Below are 22,993 nucleotides of genomic sequence, written 5' to 3'. Positions count from 1 at the left end.
GTCACTGAGCCAGCGGAGTAGTAGTAGTATTATAGTTTTGTAAATGCAACATATAAAGCTATTTATGTCCGACCGACGACACATTTTAAGAGAAGATGAAATAAACTTATTGTTGATAGATGTAGTACTAGTAACGCCTAAATTGCAACAGGATACGGCACACAGACCATGGTGCATCTGGTAACAATCTGGTGTCCTTGTTTGGAGGACTTCGAATATATTTCGAGACAGAAGCTGGAATCATATTAGAAGAGAGGAATATTGCATCTCTAATGAACGACGAGGTCCTTCGCGCCACTTTTCTCAACTGCAGAGTAATATTGCAAGAAAAAATTAAAAGGAAATGAGAACATATTTACTTATTTATACTATTTTTACGTATTTATATATTTTTTAGTAGAAATCGGAAAATGTACATTGGCTCGTGTGTCACCAAACCCGATGATTCTAAATAGAAGCGTTGCTGAAGAAAAAGTGGCGGAGTAACGCCACTTCTTCTCCCAGATCTAATGCCACTTTTTCTCCCAGATCTGAGGTCACTTCTTCTTCTAGACCTAACGCCACTTCTTCTCCCAGATCTAACGCCACTTCTTCTCCCAGATCTAACGCCACTTCTTCTCCCAGATCTAACGCCACTTCTCCCAGATCTAACGCCACTTCTTCTCCCAGATCTAACGCCACTTCTTCTCCCAGATCTAACGCCACTTCTTCTCCCAGATCTAACGCCACTTCTTCTCCCAGATCTAACGCCACTTCTTCTCCCAGATCTAACGCCACTTCTTCTCCCAGATCTAACGCCACTTCTTCTCCCAGATCTAACGCCACTTCTTCTCCCAGATCTAACGCCACTTCTTCTCCCAGATCTAACGCCACTTCTTCTCCCAGATCTAACGCCACTTCTTCTCCCAGATCTAACGCCACTTCTTCTCCCAGATCTAACGCCTTCCGAAGTCGAGGTTCGGCACTCTCGAGCGCTCATAAGATGGAATGCTGAACGGGTCTTTATCGACGAGTGATACCCCAAGTCAGGGTTCCCTGGCCGTGACACTTCAGCCACTAAGCGACCACCGAAGCTATCTAAGAACTCGGCGGCCTCCCAATCCGATGAAATTGTAGCACTGCCTGAGCCGAGACTCCCTGGAGCTTTGCAACCTTAAAAGAGGTGTTATGTTAAAACCCTTGGCGCCCTGCCCTTGCACTTTGGTAAGTAGAGCAAGCCAGTTAAAAAAACATGCAATAGCAGCGAAATCGGCGTTTGAATTTAAATTCGGTAGGTAATTATTACAACGAATTGTATGTGATGGTTTACAATTGTAATTTACTACACATTTTTCCTTTTTATAACCTAATTAGTGTTATTAGTAGTTTATAGCAGTATCATTATATTATTGTCACTTTATACTATTGCAATTAGCATTTCAAACATCTGAAGGCTTTTTATATTAAAAAAAAAACCTCTATTTTGTATTTTATAAAGTAACTAAGCCGCTCGTCACTTGAATTACAAATAAGGCTTAGAGTTAAAATACGAACGAAACCTTCAGAATTACTTAAAGGTTGTTTTTCAGCAAGCTAGACATGTGAGTTTTTTTCGATCGCTTGTTTTTATTTCACAAAGGTTAAATAAACCAACGTGAATGTTGCAATGGCGAATGCGAATGTCATCTAACCACGTGACGATGCTATGTAACACATCCCTAAAGGCTTTCATATTACAAATAGATTTGAGAGACATTTTGACAATTTCACAGATTATAACGTCACAGAAGTTACTTAAAAAGAAAAAAATATCTATACTGGCTGTCATTTTAATGGTAAAGCTTAATAGGTGTCGAATCGTATCTAATTTGATTAATTTACTTTGAAAATATATGTCTGTTTAATATCTTTTATTAATCAAATAATAAATTTAAGTTTATTCGAGAAATTTTTATTAAAAATCCTATTGAAATGAAAGGGATTTTTATGTAAGAAAAGGACCAATATTTAGCCACTTCCGCACATGCAGTGGTAGTCGTGAGTAGTCACAGAGTCTGTGTTTGGTACTAATCGGTGTAACATAACTCCTGAAGATGTCCCGTGGATGGGTGAAACACGTGTTGAGTAATTTGGCGGTGGCGGTTGTGTGATTCGCATTGTTTGCCGCATGCGCATTTATCAGCGGGCTGGCGGACGGTGCACTTTGTTGCACGACTACCACTGCATGTGCGGAAGTGGCTAAATATTGGTCCTTTTCTTACTTAGGATGGACTTCCGCAAGGTAACGCCTGATTCCATTAAATATTTAAGGGATTTTTATGTAAAAAAAAAACATGCGTATAAATTTCTTTTACTCCTGTATTAAGGATATTGTAAAAAGGACGAGTTTGTTATGGTCTATTATAATACCAGAGCGCGTTTGGAACCCTTTTAGCTTTAACCTGAAGAATGCTTTTAAAGAAGAACTCATTCTTATTCTTCTCAAAAATGATCACCATTTATGACCATGTGTGGGCCGTAGTCTTTTGCTCACAGAAGCCCACTATTATGCCTAGGCTTCCAAAGACACTTGTGACTATATTTTTTATATTAGAAACTATATTCCACAGACATTAGCGCCTTTGTCTTTGTTTCTACATTTACGTTTAATTTTTTTTGCCGAAGGTTTTGCACCTTAATCTAATTTTATGACCACCTAACAATATCCAGTTTTTAAAATTACTTTTCGTGCGACCACTTCCTCATCCCTACTCCATATTGGCATCCTCAGGTTGTGCGCCTGTGTCTGTGCGGCGGTTGTATTCGTCACATCGATGAACCTTGCGATCGCATCTTGAGTCTCGTCCGTGTGATGCACGCACGAGTTCGTGTGACGTCATATTGCTACCATCTTGGGACACTTACACAGCCCGAGGGTGTATGTGATTACCGTAACCTTAATTATGTCAGAGAAGGACCAATGTATAGCTACTTCCGCTATGTAGCAGTAGTCGTGCAAGTCGTTATATCGCTACAGCCACATGGACACTGTTATACAACCGGAGGGTATCTGTTGTTCGACGATCAGCGAAGACCGCCTCAGGAACATAAGCAGTGTATTATGGTACGCTTGTGTGAGTAATAAATTTAATTTGCTCCTTCGGCGTCTTATGAGGTCCACAGTTGGACATTGGTCTCTCCCAAAAATTTACAATGGAACAAGTTTTTTTTTGACCCCCTTTTATTGGAGGCCTCTCGTGTTCCCCTAACATGGGTAAGGTTAGGGTTTTTAATATTTACAATAAGTTATTCACACTCTTAATTTATTTCTTCTATCATACGTCACATTATCATTCATTCTCTCTACTGCCACACATCACAATGTCTTCCACTCTTTATCATTTATCAATGGAACAGGTTGGTAATGGTCTACATTCAGTGTGTTCCTACTACCTCAAAGAGGTTGATTGTCCACTTTATATATGAACTTCCTCCCTTGAGCTTTTCAGACCGTGATCCAAAGAATCTTAGAGCCCAAGTGACAATCTGTTTTGCGCACTATGTAACATCTACTTGCACTTCATATTGCCTTCATAGCACAGTTGCACAAAAGTTAAATATTATTCAATAATTATGTTTAATTTCACAGATTTAATAACGTAAACCAAATCCAGGACATTCACTTTAGACTTTAATTTGAATGTGTGAATGTTCAATGTATTTGGTTGCGGTTTGCAATACGAAGGACATCGACCCGTTCGCCAGCGCGGTTGCATCACCTGCGTTGCTACATACAGCCGTCTGCGCATGTTGCTAAGGAGTATCTACATCTAAAACAGTATATATATATATATATATATATACTGTATATATATATGATATATATATATATATATATATATGTATATCATATATTTATATAGTACACTTATACACACCTTGTGAGTGATATATATATATATATATATATCACTCACAAGGTGTTCTTGTGATAGGTAAATCGGTATAAATTAGTGTAAATTAAAATGAGGAGACCTGGAGTTCGCTGGTCAACTACCTGATACTTCCACACCCGTCTGGTCAGTTTGGTGTGGAATTCTCCTGCCTGGAGGAAGATGAGGAGGCTGCTCGATTTGCCACCGCGGCTGCCGATCTGGTAATTTATACTGACGGCTGCTGCATACAGGGAAAGGTGGGTGCGGCGTTCTGCGTTATGCGGGACGCCGCACAGCTGCACGGCAAAAAGCTCAAGTTGAGCAACTTCTGCACTGTATACCAGGCAGAGCTGCTAGCTTTATCGGAAGCCACAGGGTATGCGGCCAGCGGATCGGCGCAGTTATGCGGCATACTCAGCGACTCGCGGTCCGCCCTCCAGACAGTCGCAAATTCGGACACCGTCCATCCCTTAGCGGTAAGAGTAAAAGAAAATGTTATGAAAGCAAGAGAGAATGGTAAGAATGTTAGTTTCTATTGGGTGAAAGCGTACGCGGGGACGGAGAGGAATGAGAGGGCAGACCAACTGGCCAAGAACGCGGTCCTGAAGAGTAAAAGGCAACCAGAATACGAGGAATGCCCCATCTCATTCTTCAAGCGACAGCTTGGACTGGGAACGCTTGACGAATGGAATAGGAGGTATATACAATGTACGACGGCGTCAACAACGCGGAAGTTTTTCCCGGACGCCATCTCAGCCTACCGCGTACTCCGCAATGTCGAGGTGGACGCGGTCTTGGTCCAGCTCTTCACGGGGCACGGAGGGTTCTCTGAGTACCTTCACAGGTACCTTCACAAGGAGGACCTCTCGTGCTTCTGTGGACCGGGCGTGGACCAGACCGTGGTCCACCTTGTAGCCCACTGTCCTGCGTTCCATAACTCCGTGTGGACTTCGAATGCTGGTTAGACATTAAGGTGAGTGAGGACTCAATGGCCTCGCTTGTCAGGGAAGAAGAGACACGTCCTGAATTCCTTAGGTTTTGAAAGCGAATGGCTGCACATATAATAAAAAGGAATAAAAGTTAAAAGTAAGAAAATTGTAAATAAAAGAAAAATAAAAATTGTTTAAACTAAGGAACGAGGCCATGGATGAAAGGTATAGGAAAAGAGGAAAAATGGAATGGAAACGTATGACAGACGAAATGTAGAAAGCAAGTAAAAGAATGAAAGATCTTGAGATGCGTGGAAGAAGAGCGTATAAATAAAACAAAATGTGAAAAAATTAATGAAAAGAAAATAGTGCCAAATCCATAAATCAGTTAGGGGTACCAGAGGCCCCTTATAGCGGGGGCTATATAAAAAAATATATATGGCCCATGGGTGTTCATTACTACTTAATTTCAACTTTATCAATCCATATATAAAGATAACAATCGCTTAACTAAGTTTGTGGTACATAGTGTCAAATAGTAACATGGTTCCGTGCCTCTGAAATGTTATCGGAACACAATTCCGAACATACAATGGCTGTGACGAAACTACATGTTTAATAACTCGCAACGAATGCTTTTTATTAGCTATGGCTGCGGTTTATGGCATTGCATTATGTAAGTTGCAAAAAAAAAGTTTATTTACCTATTCATTTTTTATTACCGGTAATTTATTAGAAAACAACCAGTACAATACGTACATGGAATTGTCTGCCATCATCACATCAGCCGATGGAAGCCCAATGCAAGACATGGGCCTGCCCCCAAAATCGCCACAACGACAGGTTTTTTTTTTATAATGGTCCCTTCTGTTGGGGACCTCTCGTTCCCCTATCTCGTGTGGGACAGGGACTTTTTAATTCTAGTAATTTATTCATATTTTTTTATTATTATCATTCTTCTCTTTCATATATCTCTACAATTTTCCCAGTCATTCTCTTTCATTCCATTAGCCATACATTCATCCTCAACCACTACATTCTAGGTTTCCTTACTATTTTATTTTGCAACATTATTTATTGTTCAAATATTTAACACGTATTTTCTCTGTAATTATCATCTTATATTATACTATTTATTAAACTATTTTTGCTACTACTATATTCCTTTTATTTCTATATTTTAGTGTTCGTTTTATTTTTACATATTGCATTTATTACCACCTTCCTGCAGTAGCTGAGGAAGCATTCTCTCTCCCCTTCGTCTTGCATGATGGCCGAGATATTCCTTTCCTCTATCTTTTTGCCCATCCGGCATTCGGAATCTGCGCGCAGTCTTCCGAACACCGAACAGTGGGCCACAAGGTGGACCACGGTTTGACAACGACAGGTTTCGCGTTGTCCCAATCCTGATACTTCTAGCAACCTTGACTATTGACAAATTAATGTAAAGTTAAGTGCTTTTTTATACCAGGACATCATATATCAAAACGCGTCCAAAACTATTGCATATTATAATTATTAAGTACACTATTACACGCTTCTGCAATAGATTCTGTAATAATTGAATTTGAGACAGCGTACACTGGCCTGTAGGATACTTCGACCGGTTTGTTCGCAGCGAGCTTATTAGGGTTCCGCAAACTTTGTTAAAACCTTTTAAATTACTAGCTGATCCCGCAAACGTTGTTTTGAAAAAAAAAAAAAGTATTTAATTAACAAATGTAAGATAAGGGTTGATCGTAGAGGGGTGAAAATTTAGGTTTGTATGTATTTTTGTATGCTGTATAAATAATAAAATAAAAACCCAAAAAATTGTCTAAAAAATTAAAAATAAAATTTAGGGGTGGACCACCCTTATCACTTAGGGGTATGGAAAATAGATAGTAGCCGATTCTCAGACCTACTGAATACGCATGTAAAATTTGGTAAAAATCGGTCAAGCCGTTTCGGAGGAGTTCAAGTTCGAACATCGTGACACGAGAATTTTATATATTAGATAACAGAGTAATTAAATTATATTATTAAAAGTTTATTGGAAATATCAATACATTACAATTCTCATTTCAAGATACGACAGGTTTAAATACTAGAGAAAACCCAATACAGTGATATACACTTGTAATATAACATATGATATATTGAAACCTTTTTAACAGACAGAACTGTATATATTTTTATATGATAAGGACAACACACAAATAGATATGAAATTTGTGTATAAGATAATGTTAATTTTATATAAAAAAAACAAACAAGGTATACCACCATGCTAAATATCATGTTTTAGATGGCATGCATGCATAATTATGATAATAAAGATCACTATAAAAATAATATATAGAGTTATGTGATCTGATATAGTAAATAAGAATTAAAACATTAAATAATGTAGAACAAGGTTTCTGACATTTTAGGGTGGAGGTATATGACGACTATGAATAAAAACACTAAATGTTTTTATTTGTATATTTTTGTTCTACTACTACCATGTAATATTAACCCTTTTTATTGCTTTCGGCGCAGTACAACGATATTTTATCTCCAAAACTGCGATGCAGCGCTTTTGCGCTCCATCGCATATAACGAATTTCAATAATTTTTTTACCACATAACTGCTTAAAACCATCATAAGCGAAAAAAGTACGAAAAGAACTATAAAAACTGATTGATCTGAGTCTGAAAGAGTGTTACATTTGACATCAAGTAAAAACGTGTCCCGCGGTTTGGGTGCGTTCTTGTAAGAAATGCTGAGCAATCAAAGTGTTTTTTTTTTATTTAGTTTATTTCCCCCGCTATTGGGGACATCTCGTTCTACTCCCTATTTTGTTGGGAACAGTGTGTTACTTTCTTTATTAAAATTTTCACTTCCTTTTTTCTCCCTCTAATATCCTTTCATCCATCTTCAATTACTGCAGTTTAGTATATTAATACAATTTATAAAGAATCTAGAACATATCTGGAATATATCACAACTTTTTTAGATAATTATACATTTTATAGCAGTCAAAGTATTGTTATAATAATGTATATTTCTGATAAAACAATAAAGTTTAATTTAACGTAATGTATTTCAAAGTGTTTATTAATCTTGAAAGTGATCATTATCAAAACAGATTAAGTTCGTTGTGGGCGCATGGGGTATCCTTGTGACTACTTATTTAAAGTACAAGGATGCAGCTATTAATGATTGTACTGTATGATTCTAGTGTTTATAAAATTTGACTCTTATAAATAATATAAATTATTAAGGAATATGAATGATTAAATCTGGGACTTCTTAGTCTTTGGACGTCCATAAGACCAGCTATCGTGGAAATTTAAGAGGGCAGACCTATGTCTTGCATTGGGCTTCTATTGGCTGTTGTGATGATAATGACGGTAGTCAATCTCACGTACGTATTGTACCAGTTGTTTTCTAATAAAATTAGATATATTCTATTTATTTCTTTAGTTACACCAGCGGTACATGTAAGTTAAAAGTAGATTAAAAGATGCTGTATATATAATGATTCTGTTACATGTTCCTTTATAGGTGACAACATTAAAAATTTACTTTATACTACATTGTAGAAAGTTCAGACGACACAAAATAAAAAATTGAAGATAAAAGTGATCGCAGGTAAATGTAAACATCAGACTTACGACTTTATACAATGAGATCTTAATTTGAAAATTTTTCCTCCGGTGCAGTCTTCTTCAAGGCTGTGTACTAAAAAATTGTCAAATAAGAATATATTAGGGACACAGTGAATTATTAAAATGGTATGTAAGAAAAGGACCAATATTTAGCCACTTCCGCACATGCAGTGGCAGTCGTGCAACAAAGTGCACCGCCCGCTGATAAATGCGTATGCGGCAAACAATGCGAACTACACTACTGCCACAGTCAAATCACTCAACACGTGTTTTACCCCTCCACGGGGCATCTTCAGGAGTTATGTTACACCAATTTGTGCCAAACACATAGAAACAAATTGTTAATCAGAATAAATAATATATAGAAAATAATATAATAAAAGTGAGTCCTGAAATAAAAATCAAAATGTACTAAAATAGTGTAGTCTTTTTATTTTATGTTTAGAGCAAATAACAAAGAAATCTAATAATAAGCCTGGATTTATATTTCCGAAAGATGTGTAAGGGAATGTTTAAACTTTAATAACCAGGCGTCAATATTTTTGTGGATGTATCAAATTGAAGTCATTATAGTAGAAAAAAAATGCGTTTGACGTCGATACAGCATCCGACAAAATTATGAAGAACTAAGCACTCCTTCTGGTGACTCGATAGATAAGTCGACATATATATTGTTACAAAGCACGAGTTACAGAAACCTCTAAACAATTAACACGGAACCCTAGGATCAAGAAGTGCCATGAACACGCATGACCTTGAAGTTATTTACAGATTTTTGTGTACGGTTCTTGGAAATTCTAACCGAGTACTATCTCGAACTTAATAGAACCTTATCCGTTGTATAAATAAGTGTACTCCCCTTGATGACCGTTCAGTGTAGTTTTTCGAGTTATAAGATTAAGATCTACGATCAGTGATACAAGGTGACAATTCGGCAAGTTATTTGGACAGTGATTTCTTGAGCGATTTGGAAGCGAAGTTTGGGCTAAGCGAAAGTTTACTTTGTGTTAAAGTAGGGTGACCATCTGATTGTGTGAAACCAGTGGTGTTTCTTTTAGTCAGAACCCATAGTACGTAACAATATAAAGCATTGTGCACTCTTTTCTACAAAATGCTGTAAATTCATTATAATCAATATCGTTATCAGAAATTTTAAAACAAATTATTCTTGTTCATGTAAAACAGTGTCCAATTCACAAAAAAACAGAATTACCTGATACAAGCTTTAAAATGCACTGAAAATTGCGCAATTTCGTATTTTTAACATATTCGCACTTGGTACTGAATTATTACCTTAAAAATAGTTTATTCTTTAGTATAAATGGGAAATGAAGATGCGGGAAGCTTTCTACCAGTTCTACTGGTAACATATGGAGGAAGTCCAGCAGTGGTTCTCTGTGGATAAAATGCTGATGAAGAACTTTCTCGAATCTGACCATATATCGATTTACAGACCCTGTAATTACGATAGGAAATTTAGTCCAAAATATATCAATGGGTCTATTACATTTCACACAGATAAATCTCTTGATGCTACATAAAAATATGTTACGAATATCAATTATTTGAAATTGTAGAATCAATTCAATCCACGTACGCATTAGTGAGAGGATTTGTTGAACATAGCGTCAATTAGACATTGAAAATTTTTAATACTCTACATAGGGAAAAAGACAAGGTTAAGTGGAAATTTTGCTCATTAAAACCTCCTTAGTAGATTTAGTCCTAAATACCATGTAAGAATCTAAACAAAAGAATAAACCTTTGTTCGAACGCGAATGTGAATTGTTTTTTTAGTAGCCATTTTATCTCTAGTCTTAAAACTAAATCAGACCAAGATGCAACAAAACAGACAATAGACGAAGAAGAATTAGATATAAAACACGCAAAACTAGACGGTCATCTTATTATCATGCTTGTACGATATTAAACCAAACAAAATGGTCAAAATCAAACTTACTAGAATACAACCTTTTTTCCTTCCACTTCCGTACTTACTAGAATATTTTTTCATTGAAGAGAGTCGTGACTCCCACTTATGGTCGCAGTTTGTTTGTATAACCTCATATACTGTGAAGTCTTTCGTCTACTTCTAACAAGAAAATAGAGATGCATCTTCTTTTTGTTGTTGTATATGCCATATCGAGTGTCAGCCATTATTTCTGCAATTGAACATCCACAGCTGGACACAGACTTCCCAAATAGATACCCAGTAGATCAGGTAGGAAGCTGACTGCGTCCAGTTTCTTATTTTTAACCTAATGGTCTGTGCTACGTTGCGTTTGCTAATCCGTGGTTAAAATATTATAACGTTGCAAGTTAACGTCCCATAAATCTTAGTTAAAATTTTAACCAAAAAAATATAAACACGAGAAACATCTTATAAATCGCAATACAGCAAAAAATTGTTCAACCCTTAGCGGGTAACGGTACGTCTCAAGTGGCGTGGTGTCGTGGGAGCATGCTATTGGTTCAACGGATCTTTGTTTTTATAACAAAAATTCCAATGCGCCCGCGCACCGGCCACAGCAGTTTACACGATTGCCCAGCAGAAGGATCCTGGCCTCGGTCGCGTTCACTAGCTAGGTGTCGTCTCACGCACCGACGCACACTCTTTGTGTCAGTTGCGTTCACCAGCTATGTGTCTTCTCACGCGCCGGGGCTAATTAGGATTTACGTTATAAATTGACGCCTTGGTCCTATTCCTTTTCTGGGCATCATTTAGTTCACGCCACAACCTTTACACCGTCTCGCACCCCAAAGGGGTAAGTGTTGAACAAATATTATAAAGACATTAATATTAAGCAGCCTTTAGCTACAAAATAGAGCTCAACATTTTGTCTGTGTCCATAGTTCCATCATCATGTATTCATTATTATGGGTATAGCGAAATATCACTACAGCCGAAGGAACGAAAATAAAAAAAAAAACAATTAATTTACTATTATTTAGTGTAGGAATAAATAACAAGTTAAACTTACATGCTAATTAATCACACCGTCCACTCCGAAGTGTCTCTTTATAACTATTCCTTATAACAAAGCCTCTGGTTAGTGTTTCCATGATTACAATCTTGGGATCGGATTACATGGCAAATTGATGCTACGTAAATTTCCTTATGCGGTACGTGTGTAACAAGCACAGGTCTGTGGCTATAAATATTTTATTGTTAGGGATAGGGAAACGCAGACTTAAGAGTTCGGGCAACGAAACTGGCAGAGATTCTGCCTACAGCTGCTCTTCCACTGCAACAACGCCTTCGCACAAGTGTCCACTGTCTGGCAGAGTTCTGGCAGGAATTCTGCCCACTAATATCAGCACTTTTCCTACTTTTCTCATTATTATGAGTCTTCTTCTTTTTCACTTCTCTTCAGGATGTAGACTGAAGGAATACCGTCAATAATATTCTAGTGTGTAATAATTTTGATACTTGAAAGTTTGAAATTAATGACATTGTCAATTTCTTTTTGCAAGCCAGCTGCAGTGTACCTCTGCAGTTACAAAACTATAATTTGGATATTCGTTCTAATGGATTTCAGTCATACCATAAACTTCTAGAACCTTTTCTAAACATTTTGTATGTAACAGCTATATTGACGTTTCCTGCCTTCGTGACAATATGTTACGGACAATATGTTCTTCCCTATATATATCTAATATGACCGGTTTTATTGTGACCCACGTTTTTGTAGATCTCTCGTTCACCACTAAAAGTGCGATTGGAACTTTACATTTGTAAATGATTTTTGAAATTTTGATTTGTTTATTTGATTTTCTTCTTTCGTATTACATTTTGTTTGGTTCATCATCTTTCGCCTTCTCAATATCTGTCACTTCATATTCGTTCAGACTACGTCTTATATCCTCTCCTTCATTCGCAAGATATCACAGTTTTGTTGTAACTATCACATTGCTTTGTTGGAAGCTGCGCTTACCGGTCTGTTGTCTCTACTCCATAAACTTAAAGTTCCAGCGGTCACTTGTTCTGCTAGCTATGTTGCCTGCCTATTGCCACTTCTTGCCATTCTGTTGGGTTTGTGAAGTGCTCCAATTAATGTTAATAATATTCGCAAAACTCAATTCGACCGATGCTTATTACGTCATTGTCGTTCTGACATTCTGTGGGGTTGCCCAAAGGCTATATCGTTTACTTTCTTTCGTCTACACATCTCATTTCTAATTCAACTGTAGCTCATCGAGCTATCATTTACTGAATCTTAACGTCTAAGAGATGAATGATATCAGAGAAAGATTGGATATGTCCTTCTGCAACGCCCAAGCTGCCAAATGAGAGGAAATCTCACCTGGACTGTTTTTATGGCTCTCGTTTTTGTGTTTCTCTCGTACTTCCCATATTTTGGGTGTATTATTTACATCCTCATCTATTTTATTATCAATTATTCTTTCTTCTTTTATTTCTCACATACTCATTTATTTCTTTTTTATTCTTTGTTCCATTTATACCTAATCTCACTTTTGTTTCCTTCCCTTACTTGCAGCTCTGTTAAAAGGCAGCATCTCTCGAAACACCTCGAAGAGTAGATACGAAGCATTGGCGATCACACAAGTGATAGGCCAACTCTGTAGATTAGTGAGACAGACAAAGACGGTCATGTTTCTCAACGAGGCATGGGGCGACCACGAGTATATAATTTATTGAAACAGCTAGCAAGAAATGAAGGGAAAGTTGAACCCAAAGTGAATAGTGTGGACGCCATGGTGTCGAGGTACTACTTGGAATGCGTAGAAGCAACTACCAGATTCGAAATGGTCGTTTATGACTAAGGGAGCTAAGACCTTAGGCAGCTCAAAATGCAAAAACCAGGCTTCAGCGCATCCACACTGGCGTACCCTCAGGCGTAGAGCTGTGTTAATATCTCATAGTGAACCTAAGGTTTAAGTTAAGAAATACTTAAAGAGACTTAATAAACACTTAAATGCAGAAACACGAGAAAAAAAAATCAGAAATGAAATTGTTGTAATTGTATAAACAGAAGCACGCACGCTAATGTCTGCGTAATATACGAGAAAAAAACTTTAAATCTTCACGTTTTTTTTTCTAATAAAATTTGAATAAATAAACCATAAATATCCTATGCGTATCCATTTATACATTTTTGGTGTAGGCAGTCGTTAGGCAGAGCCTATCCGCGAAAACCGGTTCGCACTTGACGATTTTTTTTTTCAAGTTCAGAGCAGTCGCTGCTGAGTTCGCGGTGATTCGAGTAGTACGTTCACAGTGTCGGTGCTCTCCGGACAAGCTTTTTGCAAGAGCACGGTCTCCACCGCTATCTCTGAGTAACAAAGTGACTAGTTTTTACGCAGTGAGTATTTTGTTCTGTTATACACCAATACCTCACTTTGCGTCGTGATTACGTTCCAAAAAAAAAACACGACGCAATTTGAAACGCCGCAAAGTGAATTAAGATTTTCTATAGCAAACCATGTAAAGATCGAACATAGGTTCCAGGGTTACGAAAATACTACTTTTAAAAAGAAAATTGAACAAAGTAAACATTGGAAAAACAAAAATAATATAACTCTGTCGATAAATAAAATTGGAAATATATTTACGTTTTTTGTAACCAGAAACAACACGTAAAGATTTATAGAAATTTATTATTCTCTTTTAAAAAAAAAAAAAACAACACACTACATTACATAAACTACGTAATTAAAACTGAACTCTGAAATTAGCAAAACAAAGTGAAAATATAACTGTATTCAAAATGCGTTGTTTTTAGTTAGAAAGGGAATCCCCGAGTTTTGATGGCATGGCGCAATTAGAAACAAAAGTGTTGCCATCTTTTAGAAAAAAAAAAAATTTCCAAAAAAATCGCTATAAAAAGTCGCTATGCCTTTTATGTTATTTCATGCAATACATTTTAAATAAATATTTATTTTGTAAGTAAGTAATTATCGAGTTTTAAATCTATAAGGGTTATAGTTTTGTAATATCAATTCTTTATTAACTCCTTTTCGACTATCTTCTTCTTCTTTCTGTGGTTCTACAAATCTTTATGAGTGCCTGCTCCACAATCCCCTTCCATCTCTCTCTATCCTTCGCCGTTGTTTTCCAAGATGTCTTCCAACCGAAACTCCTGGATCTTCCGTTGGGAATTCCCTTGCGGTAAATTCACTTCTTAGCTGACCGCTACTCGGCGAAAAAGTTATTTTTTTCTGGTTTCCAATCTCTCTGCATTATGCTTCCAGAGATGTCGTGATGAATAGTATACAGAAGGAAATCTTTAATATACAGGATGATGGGTCATAGTAATAAAAAAAATTTCTGGCCAATAAGCAATATACTTTTTATTTATTGAATCTATTCTATAGTCCGTAAATATTTAACAAATTATTATATATTCTTTATAGGTAACATAAACTGATATCCACTATTCAGAATGTTAGCTACTGACGGTAGCTATTTGTTCTAAATCAGGAGTAATCAACGGGTCAACTCAAATTTTAAAATTTGTTATGTGGGCCGCACATAATGTAGCACATATTGACGATCTAAAACCATATTAATAATAAATATTAGAATAAAAAAGTAAAATTATAAATAAACGTTTTCATATAAAAATTCAAAACGAACATTTCACGTAGACACTTCACGTTCGTAATGTATATATGAACAAGTCGCTGTGCGAGTAACTCGTCGCAAAACTAATTGATTCGGTTTAGTATGTACTACCACTTTATTACAATTAATTTTATAACAAAATATTAATGGGAGGAAATCGATAAATGAATCCAATTTTCGGAATGCTTAGCGGGCCGCGTGAACGTGTTAAAAGGGCTGCAAGCGGGCCGCGTGTTGGTCATCTCTGTTTTTAATAGATCTATCTGTAAAGTACGAGGAAATGAATTTGTAATATCGTAAGTCTTACAGGGTTCGTCATTTTATTGCACATTTCAACTTCCGTATTATTGATATTCTTTTTTCTATCTGTATTATTCCGTATTTAATCTGTTGCCAATATATTTTTACGTGTAATATGAGTTTGATTTTAATTACGAAAACTGACCTGATGGAAAGTGTAGATGAAGACGAAGGTGGTACACGCCCATTTCAAAGAAACCAGTTCACTCTACTCTTAAAGGCTCCAGAGTTCAACTTGCTTTTGCAGTGGCTGTCCAGCGGCTGATATGATGATTATAGCTTTTACTAGAAAACATTACTACTGTGAAAAATTAATCCGATATACTGTTCTTTGTCCTAAACCAGAGTTCCCCAAACTTTTTTGTGTCGTAGACCCCTTGCTATGTTTTTCTGTGTTGGGTAGACTCCCTACTTACCTGATATTGATTTCCTGTAAATTTCTAACTGTAGTGAAGTTTAGTGTTAAAAACTTAAAGAAAAAACATATGTTAATTAATACATTTATTAATTGAATTTAAATTAAAATTACTCAAAATAAAATTTTGTATCTTTTATGTAAAATATACGTAACCAACTACAAAGCGAATACCAACATCCTATAATTTACACAATTTTATAAACATACATAATAAAATTTTTACTTCATAGGTACTTTTTAAAAAAATGTAAATGTTTTGATATTATAAGATAGTTTGAAGTATATAAATAATTACTATCGGTGAAGTGTTGAGACCCACTATCGTGGACCCCCATTTTGATTTCATGGACCCACAAATTTTTTTTTCGCTGACGTAGACCCCTTGCAGGTTGTCATAGACCCCTAGGGGTCGATGAAGACCACTTTGGGAATCACTGTTCTAAATCATTCCCATGCGCACAAGGAGTGTGTGAATTAACGGACGAAGAACAATTGTGTGGATCCTTTTCACTTTTAACATTCAATTGTTAATTTAGTTCTAATTTCAAATTTATATATTAAGTTTTAATTGAAACGTTCTCCGAAGCTAGAAGTATCTTCATATACAGTAAAACCTCCATCGCTTCCTTGATTCGCGTTTTCACTACTCGCGGATTAAAAAATGCGAACCAATTCTTATATTCGCGGCTAAAAATTTCTTTATTCGCGTATCTAATAAGTACATACATGATAATAGAAGGAGTCCAATAGGTATCCAACCCAATATCCTTTGTAATCGCAGTGAAATAGACTAATAAATACAGTTGCGTTAAAATGTGAAACTTATAGCCCTTTGAAAAAGAGGCTTCAGCAAGCACTGAAAACGTGACATTTAATTTTAAAAATCCTAGTGAAGGCTTAAGAATGGCAAATGATCTTTGCAATTTTGTTTATGAACATCGATCTTTCTACGGAACGAAGTCTTATCTTGAAAAGGTAAATTGCTAATGTGACTGCTACGTATCCGTCTTAAGTTGTAATTGCTGTAAAATCTCTTTTATATTTGTTTTTTTTTTTATTTTGTCACCTAGCGTATCCCATATAATCCCATATAAATGACCATCCCGTGTTCATGGTGTCTGTATTCGCGGCATATTTATGGAATATAAACTAAGCGAATGAAAAGATTTTACTTTATTTAACTCGAAATACCAACTCATATACTAACCAAGTCAACCTAAGTTATTTATTTAAGGCTTTTACAGCTCTATCGTCAACTATAGCTCTGTGTACACATTTTTGTATATATATATATATATATATATATATATATATACATATATATATATATATATATATATATATATATATATATACATATATATATATATATATATATATATATATATATATATATGTATTGAAAAAATCATGCTATACTTATATCTGGTGATATTCGGTGTTATCTACTTTTACGGCTGTGTCGGAAATTCTAGAACTAAAAACAGTTTGATGCGTGGGCACAAGTGTGCCACGATTGACTAATTAAACCGTTTTTAAACAGTTCTTTTTTATATCAAGACCTTTATTAGGAAAATTACAGTGGTCATCATTTTGAAATTTCTCTATTAGGAAAAGCTTTGTTAGGTATATTGCTTTTCTAAAACTTTGTCTTTTTTATAATTTTAGAAATTATAAATGTAGGCGACTGTCGCTTAAAACCTTTTTAGAGTTATATTTGACAGTTTGTATCGCTAGGCGTCGTACATGTGCTTTTGTTTCGGACAGTCTTTTGTTACGCGTCAATTTACTCTTACTTGTTCTGTGAAATTATATTTAAATTACCGCCATCATTTGAATTTATTTATACAGTCAACACGCTCGCTAACAATACATCTTAGGTATTTTAGATGAGTTTCAATTATCACATTTACTTTTTAAATAAAAGCAGTTATTTTAACATAATACGAAGGCATTAAATGATCTATACCAGTAGGTAAAATACTGTATATAGCCAATAAAAATACAATTACACATCAATTTGTTTTGTTTCTTTTTATAGCACGTTACCTGCTAGTTACATAAGATTGTCGTCGTAAACACTTCTCGTGTTACGTAAAATCACTTTCAATACGCCTCTGAGCTGTGATTGCTGCCTTGTTAGTATGTTTTCATAATAAACCTGACCATATAGGTCTTTTAAAAAATTCCTTTTAAGTGAAGACTTCTCACAGTGAAGACATCTTACAGCAGGAAGTCGCTGGATGAACAGGTTTTCATGTCGATCTTTGGTGGAAGCTCATAAGGCATTGGGCGTCTATTGGCAGACGTAATAATAAAAGCTTACTAAACTGTAGTACGGGATCTCGTTGGTAACACGTGAAACGGAAATGGTAGTGATGTAGCGATTTTTTTATCTGTTAGTAGTCCGCCTTTAACCACCAACTCGTCTGTGGAAAAGTGAAGATGTGGTCAAACATGAAGAACCCAGACCCAGTACTCTGACCCTGAAAACCTGGGTTACAGTTCTTGGGAACAAGGAAATCGGCAGATCGTTCCATACTCGATCTGTGAGGATCAGGAATTGAATCGAGACACTTAGTACGCCTCAAAGGAAACACCATCGTGTAAGGGTGGTAGAAGGTGGAACTCCAACTCGTCCTATAGAGAAACAGGGATGGGAGGATGTCGAGGAATTTTGCAGAGCATTCCCCAAAATGAATTCTGTAGAAAATTGATTGTCGTCGATAAACACTGGTCGATGCAAATGTCATACGCACGAAGAATGGTTATATACTCATTATAATTTTTAATAATTTTAGTACTTCGACGATATTTTATTCAAGTTTGTTTTTTTTTAAAAAAAAGCATCTGGAGATTATAAAGAAACTTTTCAAAAGGATGAATGAAATCGGAAATTTTTTATCAATATATCATCCAAAATGAAATTGTATAGAGAAAAATTGTCAAAAATTTATAAATTATTTTCATGGCAAATTAAAAAAATATTCGTAAGCCAGTATTAAATCATTTTCGATGTACTGACACACACATATTTAACGACGAAGACTTAAAAATAAAATGACAGCCTATGTTATTTAAAAAATTGTAAATAAATATGTAAATACATACATACTTTTTATCAACTTTTGGAACTAAGAAACAAAGGGAACAAGTAACGCAAATTAACATTCTTCCTGACAACTCGTCTGTACTATTAAAATTTGAATATAATTAATAAATAAAACATGCCATATTAAAAAATTTCAAGTTTCCACACAAATGTATTAAAGTTTTTTCCACAACCTTCTACAACCTTTTTCCCAACCTCCTACAGATTATGACTCTTATGTTAAAAAGATTCATAACATCGATCTCAAATGAGGTGACCATGGGAAATGAAAATTCACTTTTAAAAAGACTGATTTTTCAATGTATCACATAAAAACATTATTATTATACATTGTACCTCCAACTGTTATAAAGATAATAAAAACTATGGAACAGTTATAAGATTGCAAAAAATAATAAAACCTCATTCGTATAGTCAAAAGTTTTATAGTTGATAACAACTCCATAGATCGCTAGTCTCTAAAGACAGTTTTAGGTGTATTTCAAAGTTAAAATTAACAACGGGTAAACTTTAATTAGTTTATAACTAATCTGTTTGGTGTTTTAGAAACAAACTGTTATTTAGAATATTACATTTATAATAGATAGAATAATGAGACAATGAGCTAATTACTGTACCCGGCAATAAATATTGCACATCGACCTTTGGAAAGAGACAATCGGCTAATTTCGGCTTCGTAGAGCGTTGTATTTGTCGCACGAAATACAACGACTGACAAAACGTCACATAGCTCACGTGAGACAGCCGATTGTCTCTTTCCAAAGGTCGATGTGCAATATTAATCGCCGGGTACTGTAAATATTACCGCCATCTTGAATCGGCGAATAACAGAAAACGGATAGAGCCGATTTTTAAACGGTTTTATTTAGTTCGACCCGTACGGAATTTATTTGGGTCAAAATTAGAAATTGAAATTTAAGCACCTTCCCGTTGTCAGATTGATCTGAAATTTGGTACACACATTTAATTTAGATGACAATACAATATAATAAAATCAATAACATTATAAATCTAAGATGGCCGCCGATACAAAATGGCGGATTACATATTTTTCCTTAACCCCCTCAATATGGGTATCAAATGAAAGGGCTACACTAGTAAAACACGATGATTATGTAAAAATTTAAAATTCAAGATGGACGCCGTTCCAATATGGCGGACTAGGTACATATTTTTTCACAACCACCACAATATGGATATCAAAAAACCGTTTAACTTAAAAGTTTTTAAATGTATTTATTTATCTAAAAAAAAATTTTTTTGTCCACGCTTAAAAATTATTAAAGAACAGATCAGGATCTTACTGTTAATACTAGGAGAGATGATGATATTCAAGTCCGATCGCAACCTCTGTACCGCACGTGCAGATCTACTGCACCTAAAAATACTAAATATACAAATTGATTGTCTATAGATGTAAAATATTTAAAGTGGTCAATATGTAGCCCAATTGTTGTCAATTTATGTATCGGAAAAAAATCGGATTACTAAATATTAAAATTAATTATTATTTACTATCTGTCTGACTTTGTACTGCTAGGAGTAAATAGGCTGTCGCATTCTAATTTAGGGTACAATACCCGGCGATAAATATTGCACATCGACCTTTAAAAAGAGACAATCGGTTAATTTCGGCTTCGTAGAGCGTTATCTCTGTCGCACGAAATACAACGACTGACAAAACGACACATAGGTTGTGTGGGACAGTGATAGTGCTCTACGAAGCCAAGATTAGCCGATTGTCTCTTTCCAGAAGTCGATGTGCAATATTTATCGCCGGGTACTGTAGTAGCTTATAATCGGTGTTTAAAAATAAGTGTAAAAGCTTTTGCCGGCAAATGAGCTATACATTTAACCCTTTAAAGCTATAAACAAATATCCTGTATATAAAAATGTTTTCCAAATATTTGAATAATATGTAAATAAATTTACACTGCTTAATACATATTTATTTATCCAAAAAGTATATATTTCTAAAAAAAAAATTGTTTCACCATTTAAAATATAATTTTTGGGTGACATATAAAGGACCTCGTCGTCATTTGATTAAGAAGCTATTTTATTATTAATTTTATACATTTATTCTATATCGTATAAATAAATAAATGACCTGATTTATTATCGTTATGAATGGAAAAAATTGACCATGGAATGTGTCGGTTTATACGAGAAATTAATTCAATAAAATCAACTTCCTCTTACCGTAGCATAAAACGGTATAATATAAGGATATATTAAATATTTATTAATGTCTCAAATCACACTGACGTCGAAAATGACAGATGATCGTGACATTTCTCTAGGGTTGCCAGATGTAATGCATCTAAAATCAATTTATTATTTAATTTTTTTTTTATTCATTTCCGTCTATGGTCTTATTGATTTATATTTATAAGTTATTATTAAATACAAAAATCCATGCCGTATCAAAAAGAATTTAAATTATAAATATATGTATATATATTAATAATTAGCAATCACATTTTATATGTATATACGTAATGTTTAAAGTAAATATCCAATTTAATATCAAATTCAAAAGGCATGTCTAAACGATTATTTTGAAACTTCATTATTCAAATAAAAGATGAAAATAATCATACATTAATGATATCACTGCAAATCGCGTATTTTGGAAATAATCTAAAGTTAACAAATATTTTTAAAAACTTATGCGTACTAAAGTCGAATATACTATGATTCAACTTTAGACATATTTAAAAAACACGCAATATTTTTAAATAATAATACACACACCACGGATATATGAAAGAAAAGCGCGACGGCTTACCTGCGATCCAATGCTGAATAGGTCCGCTTGCACCTAAACAAAATAAAACACACGTAGACAAACATAAACATCACCAATCCCTTTGGAGCAACTACGAAAGTTTAAACGTTTTTATGTGTTCACTTTCTTAAGTTAAAATACTTTTATTATTGTGTGCAATAAATATATTATTACTATTACATAGCCAAGCTAAACTGGCATTGGCGAGGCTAAATAGAACGCAGTATATATTGGTAAATATGTATATATAAATATAAATATAATATGTATACATATAGTAATATATTTAAAAGAGATAACCGTAAATTAACCAGCGGGTCGCGTGTTTCTTATCTCATCATTACATAATTACTATTTTTAATTTATTTATTATCCAAAATTAAATCGATAATACTAAAATAGTTAAAAAATCATAAATTATGTTTATCTCAAATTAAACAAAAAAAACTATCTGTCAGCCAGTATTAAATGATCTTTAATCTACACTTTTTACATAACCTTGATGTAATTTAAACATAAAAAAAAACTTTTATAAAACGACAGCATGTTTTATATCAAAAAATATAAATTAATAAGTATATACAAGGAAATTAATTCCTTTTTTTATTGATCAACTTTAGGAATTAAAAAACATGGCCGTTAAAATTCGAATTTTTGCTTCATAATATAAATAAAAAACATCTATAAGCTATTTATACAAAATATCATCTGAAATATTTATAAAATAAATCAATTTTATTAAAATAAGTAATATACATACATGTATATATATAAAAATCATATTTTTGTAAGATATGTTCAAATTATATTATTGCGTAAATTTTTATTCAAACTGGTATAGCATGTGGCAGCCCTCGTGCGATTTCCATAACGGTCGTAACGACACACGTGTCGTGTCCGCAGTTCATTGCGCGGCCAGTGACGTGGTGGACGGGTCTTCGCGCACTAAAGTTGTTTTGTGGCAGATTCGTGCGTTTTTACGTTGATTGTGAATATATGTGGGTACACGTGCGTGAAATTTAAAAGAAATCGTGACTGTAAGTTTTTAAATGTCATTTCAATAGCTTAATGTATTTTGTAACTAATATATTACATAATGAAGTAGCGAATTATTGTTTATATTAAAATATTTCAGATATCAAAACTAAATCGAGTTATTTTTATACATATATCTAATATATAAAATTCTCGTGTCACGGTGTTCGAACTTGAACACCTCCGAAACGGCTTGACCGATTTTTACCAAATTTTACATGCGTATTCAGTATGTCTGAGAATCGGCTACTATCTATTTTCTATACCCCTAAGTGATAATGGTTGTTCACACT

At 34.6% G+C, this 22,993-nt stretch overlaps 3 protein-coding genes across 3 annotated transcripts in view; 2 read left to right on the top strand and 1 right to left on the bottom strand.

Moving 5' to 3' along the window:
• Window positions 1-447: 447 nt before the first annotated feature.
• On the bottom strand, window positions 448-2,743 carry LOC137925142 (type VI secretion system spike protein VgrG1b-like). The gene is made up of 2 exons (XM_068768525.1): window positions 2,702-2,743; window positions 448-942 (listed from the first exon to the last, which is right to left on the bottom strand). The coding sequence occupies exons 1-2, from the start codon at window positions 2,741-2,743 to the stop codon at window positions 448-450; spliced, it is 537 nt and encodes a 178-aa protein (XP_068624626.1).
• Window positions 2,744-3,339: 596 nt separating this feature from the next.
• Window positions 3,340-4,858, top strand: LOC137925141 (uncharacterized). Its single transcript, XM_068768524.1, has 2 exons — window positions 3,340-3,375; window positions 3,992-4,858. The coding sequence occupies exons 1-2, from the start codon at window positions 3,340-3,342 to the stop codon at window positions 4,856-4,858; spliced, it is 903 nt and encodes a 300-aa protein (XP_068624625.1).
• An 8,839-nt stretch (window positions 4,859-13,697) lies between these two features.
• LOC137925200 (facilitated trehalose transporter Tret1-like) overlaps window positions 13,698-22,993 on the top strand; it is a 35,977-nt gene continuing 26,681 nt past the window's right edge. Inside the window, exon 1 of the mRNA XM_068768604.1 lies at window positions 13,698-13,782. The gene's annotated coding sequence lies outside the window, so the exon portion shown is untranslated. The remainder of the gene's footprint in view (window positions 13,783-22,993) is intronic.

Source organism: Battus philenor, unplaced genomic scaffold (assembly GCF_028537555.1).
Source record: "Battus philenor isolate CCGP_79_NKW_IND1 unplaced genomic scaffold, ilBatPhil1.0.hap1 SCAF_26, whole genome shotgun sequence".
Lineage (NCBI taxonomy): Eukaryota > Metazoa > Arthropoda > Insecta > Lepidoptera > Papilionidae > Battus > Battus philenor.
Note: the sequence above shows the minus strand (reverse complement) of the source record. Positions and strands in the feature narration are given on the sequence as shown.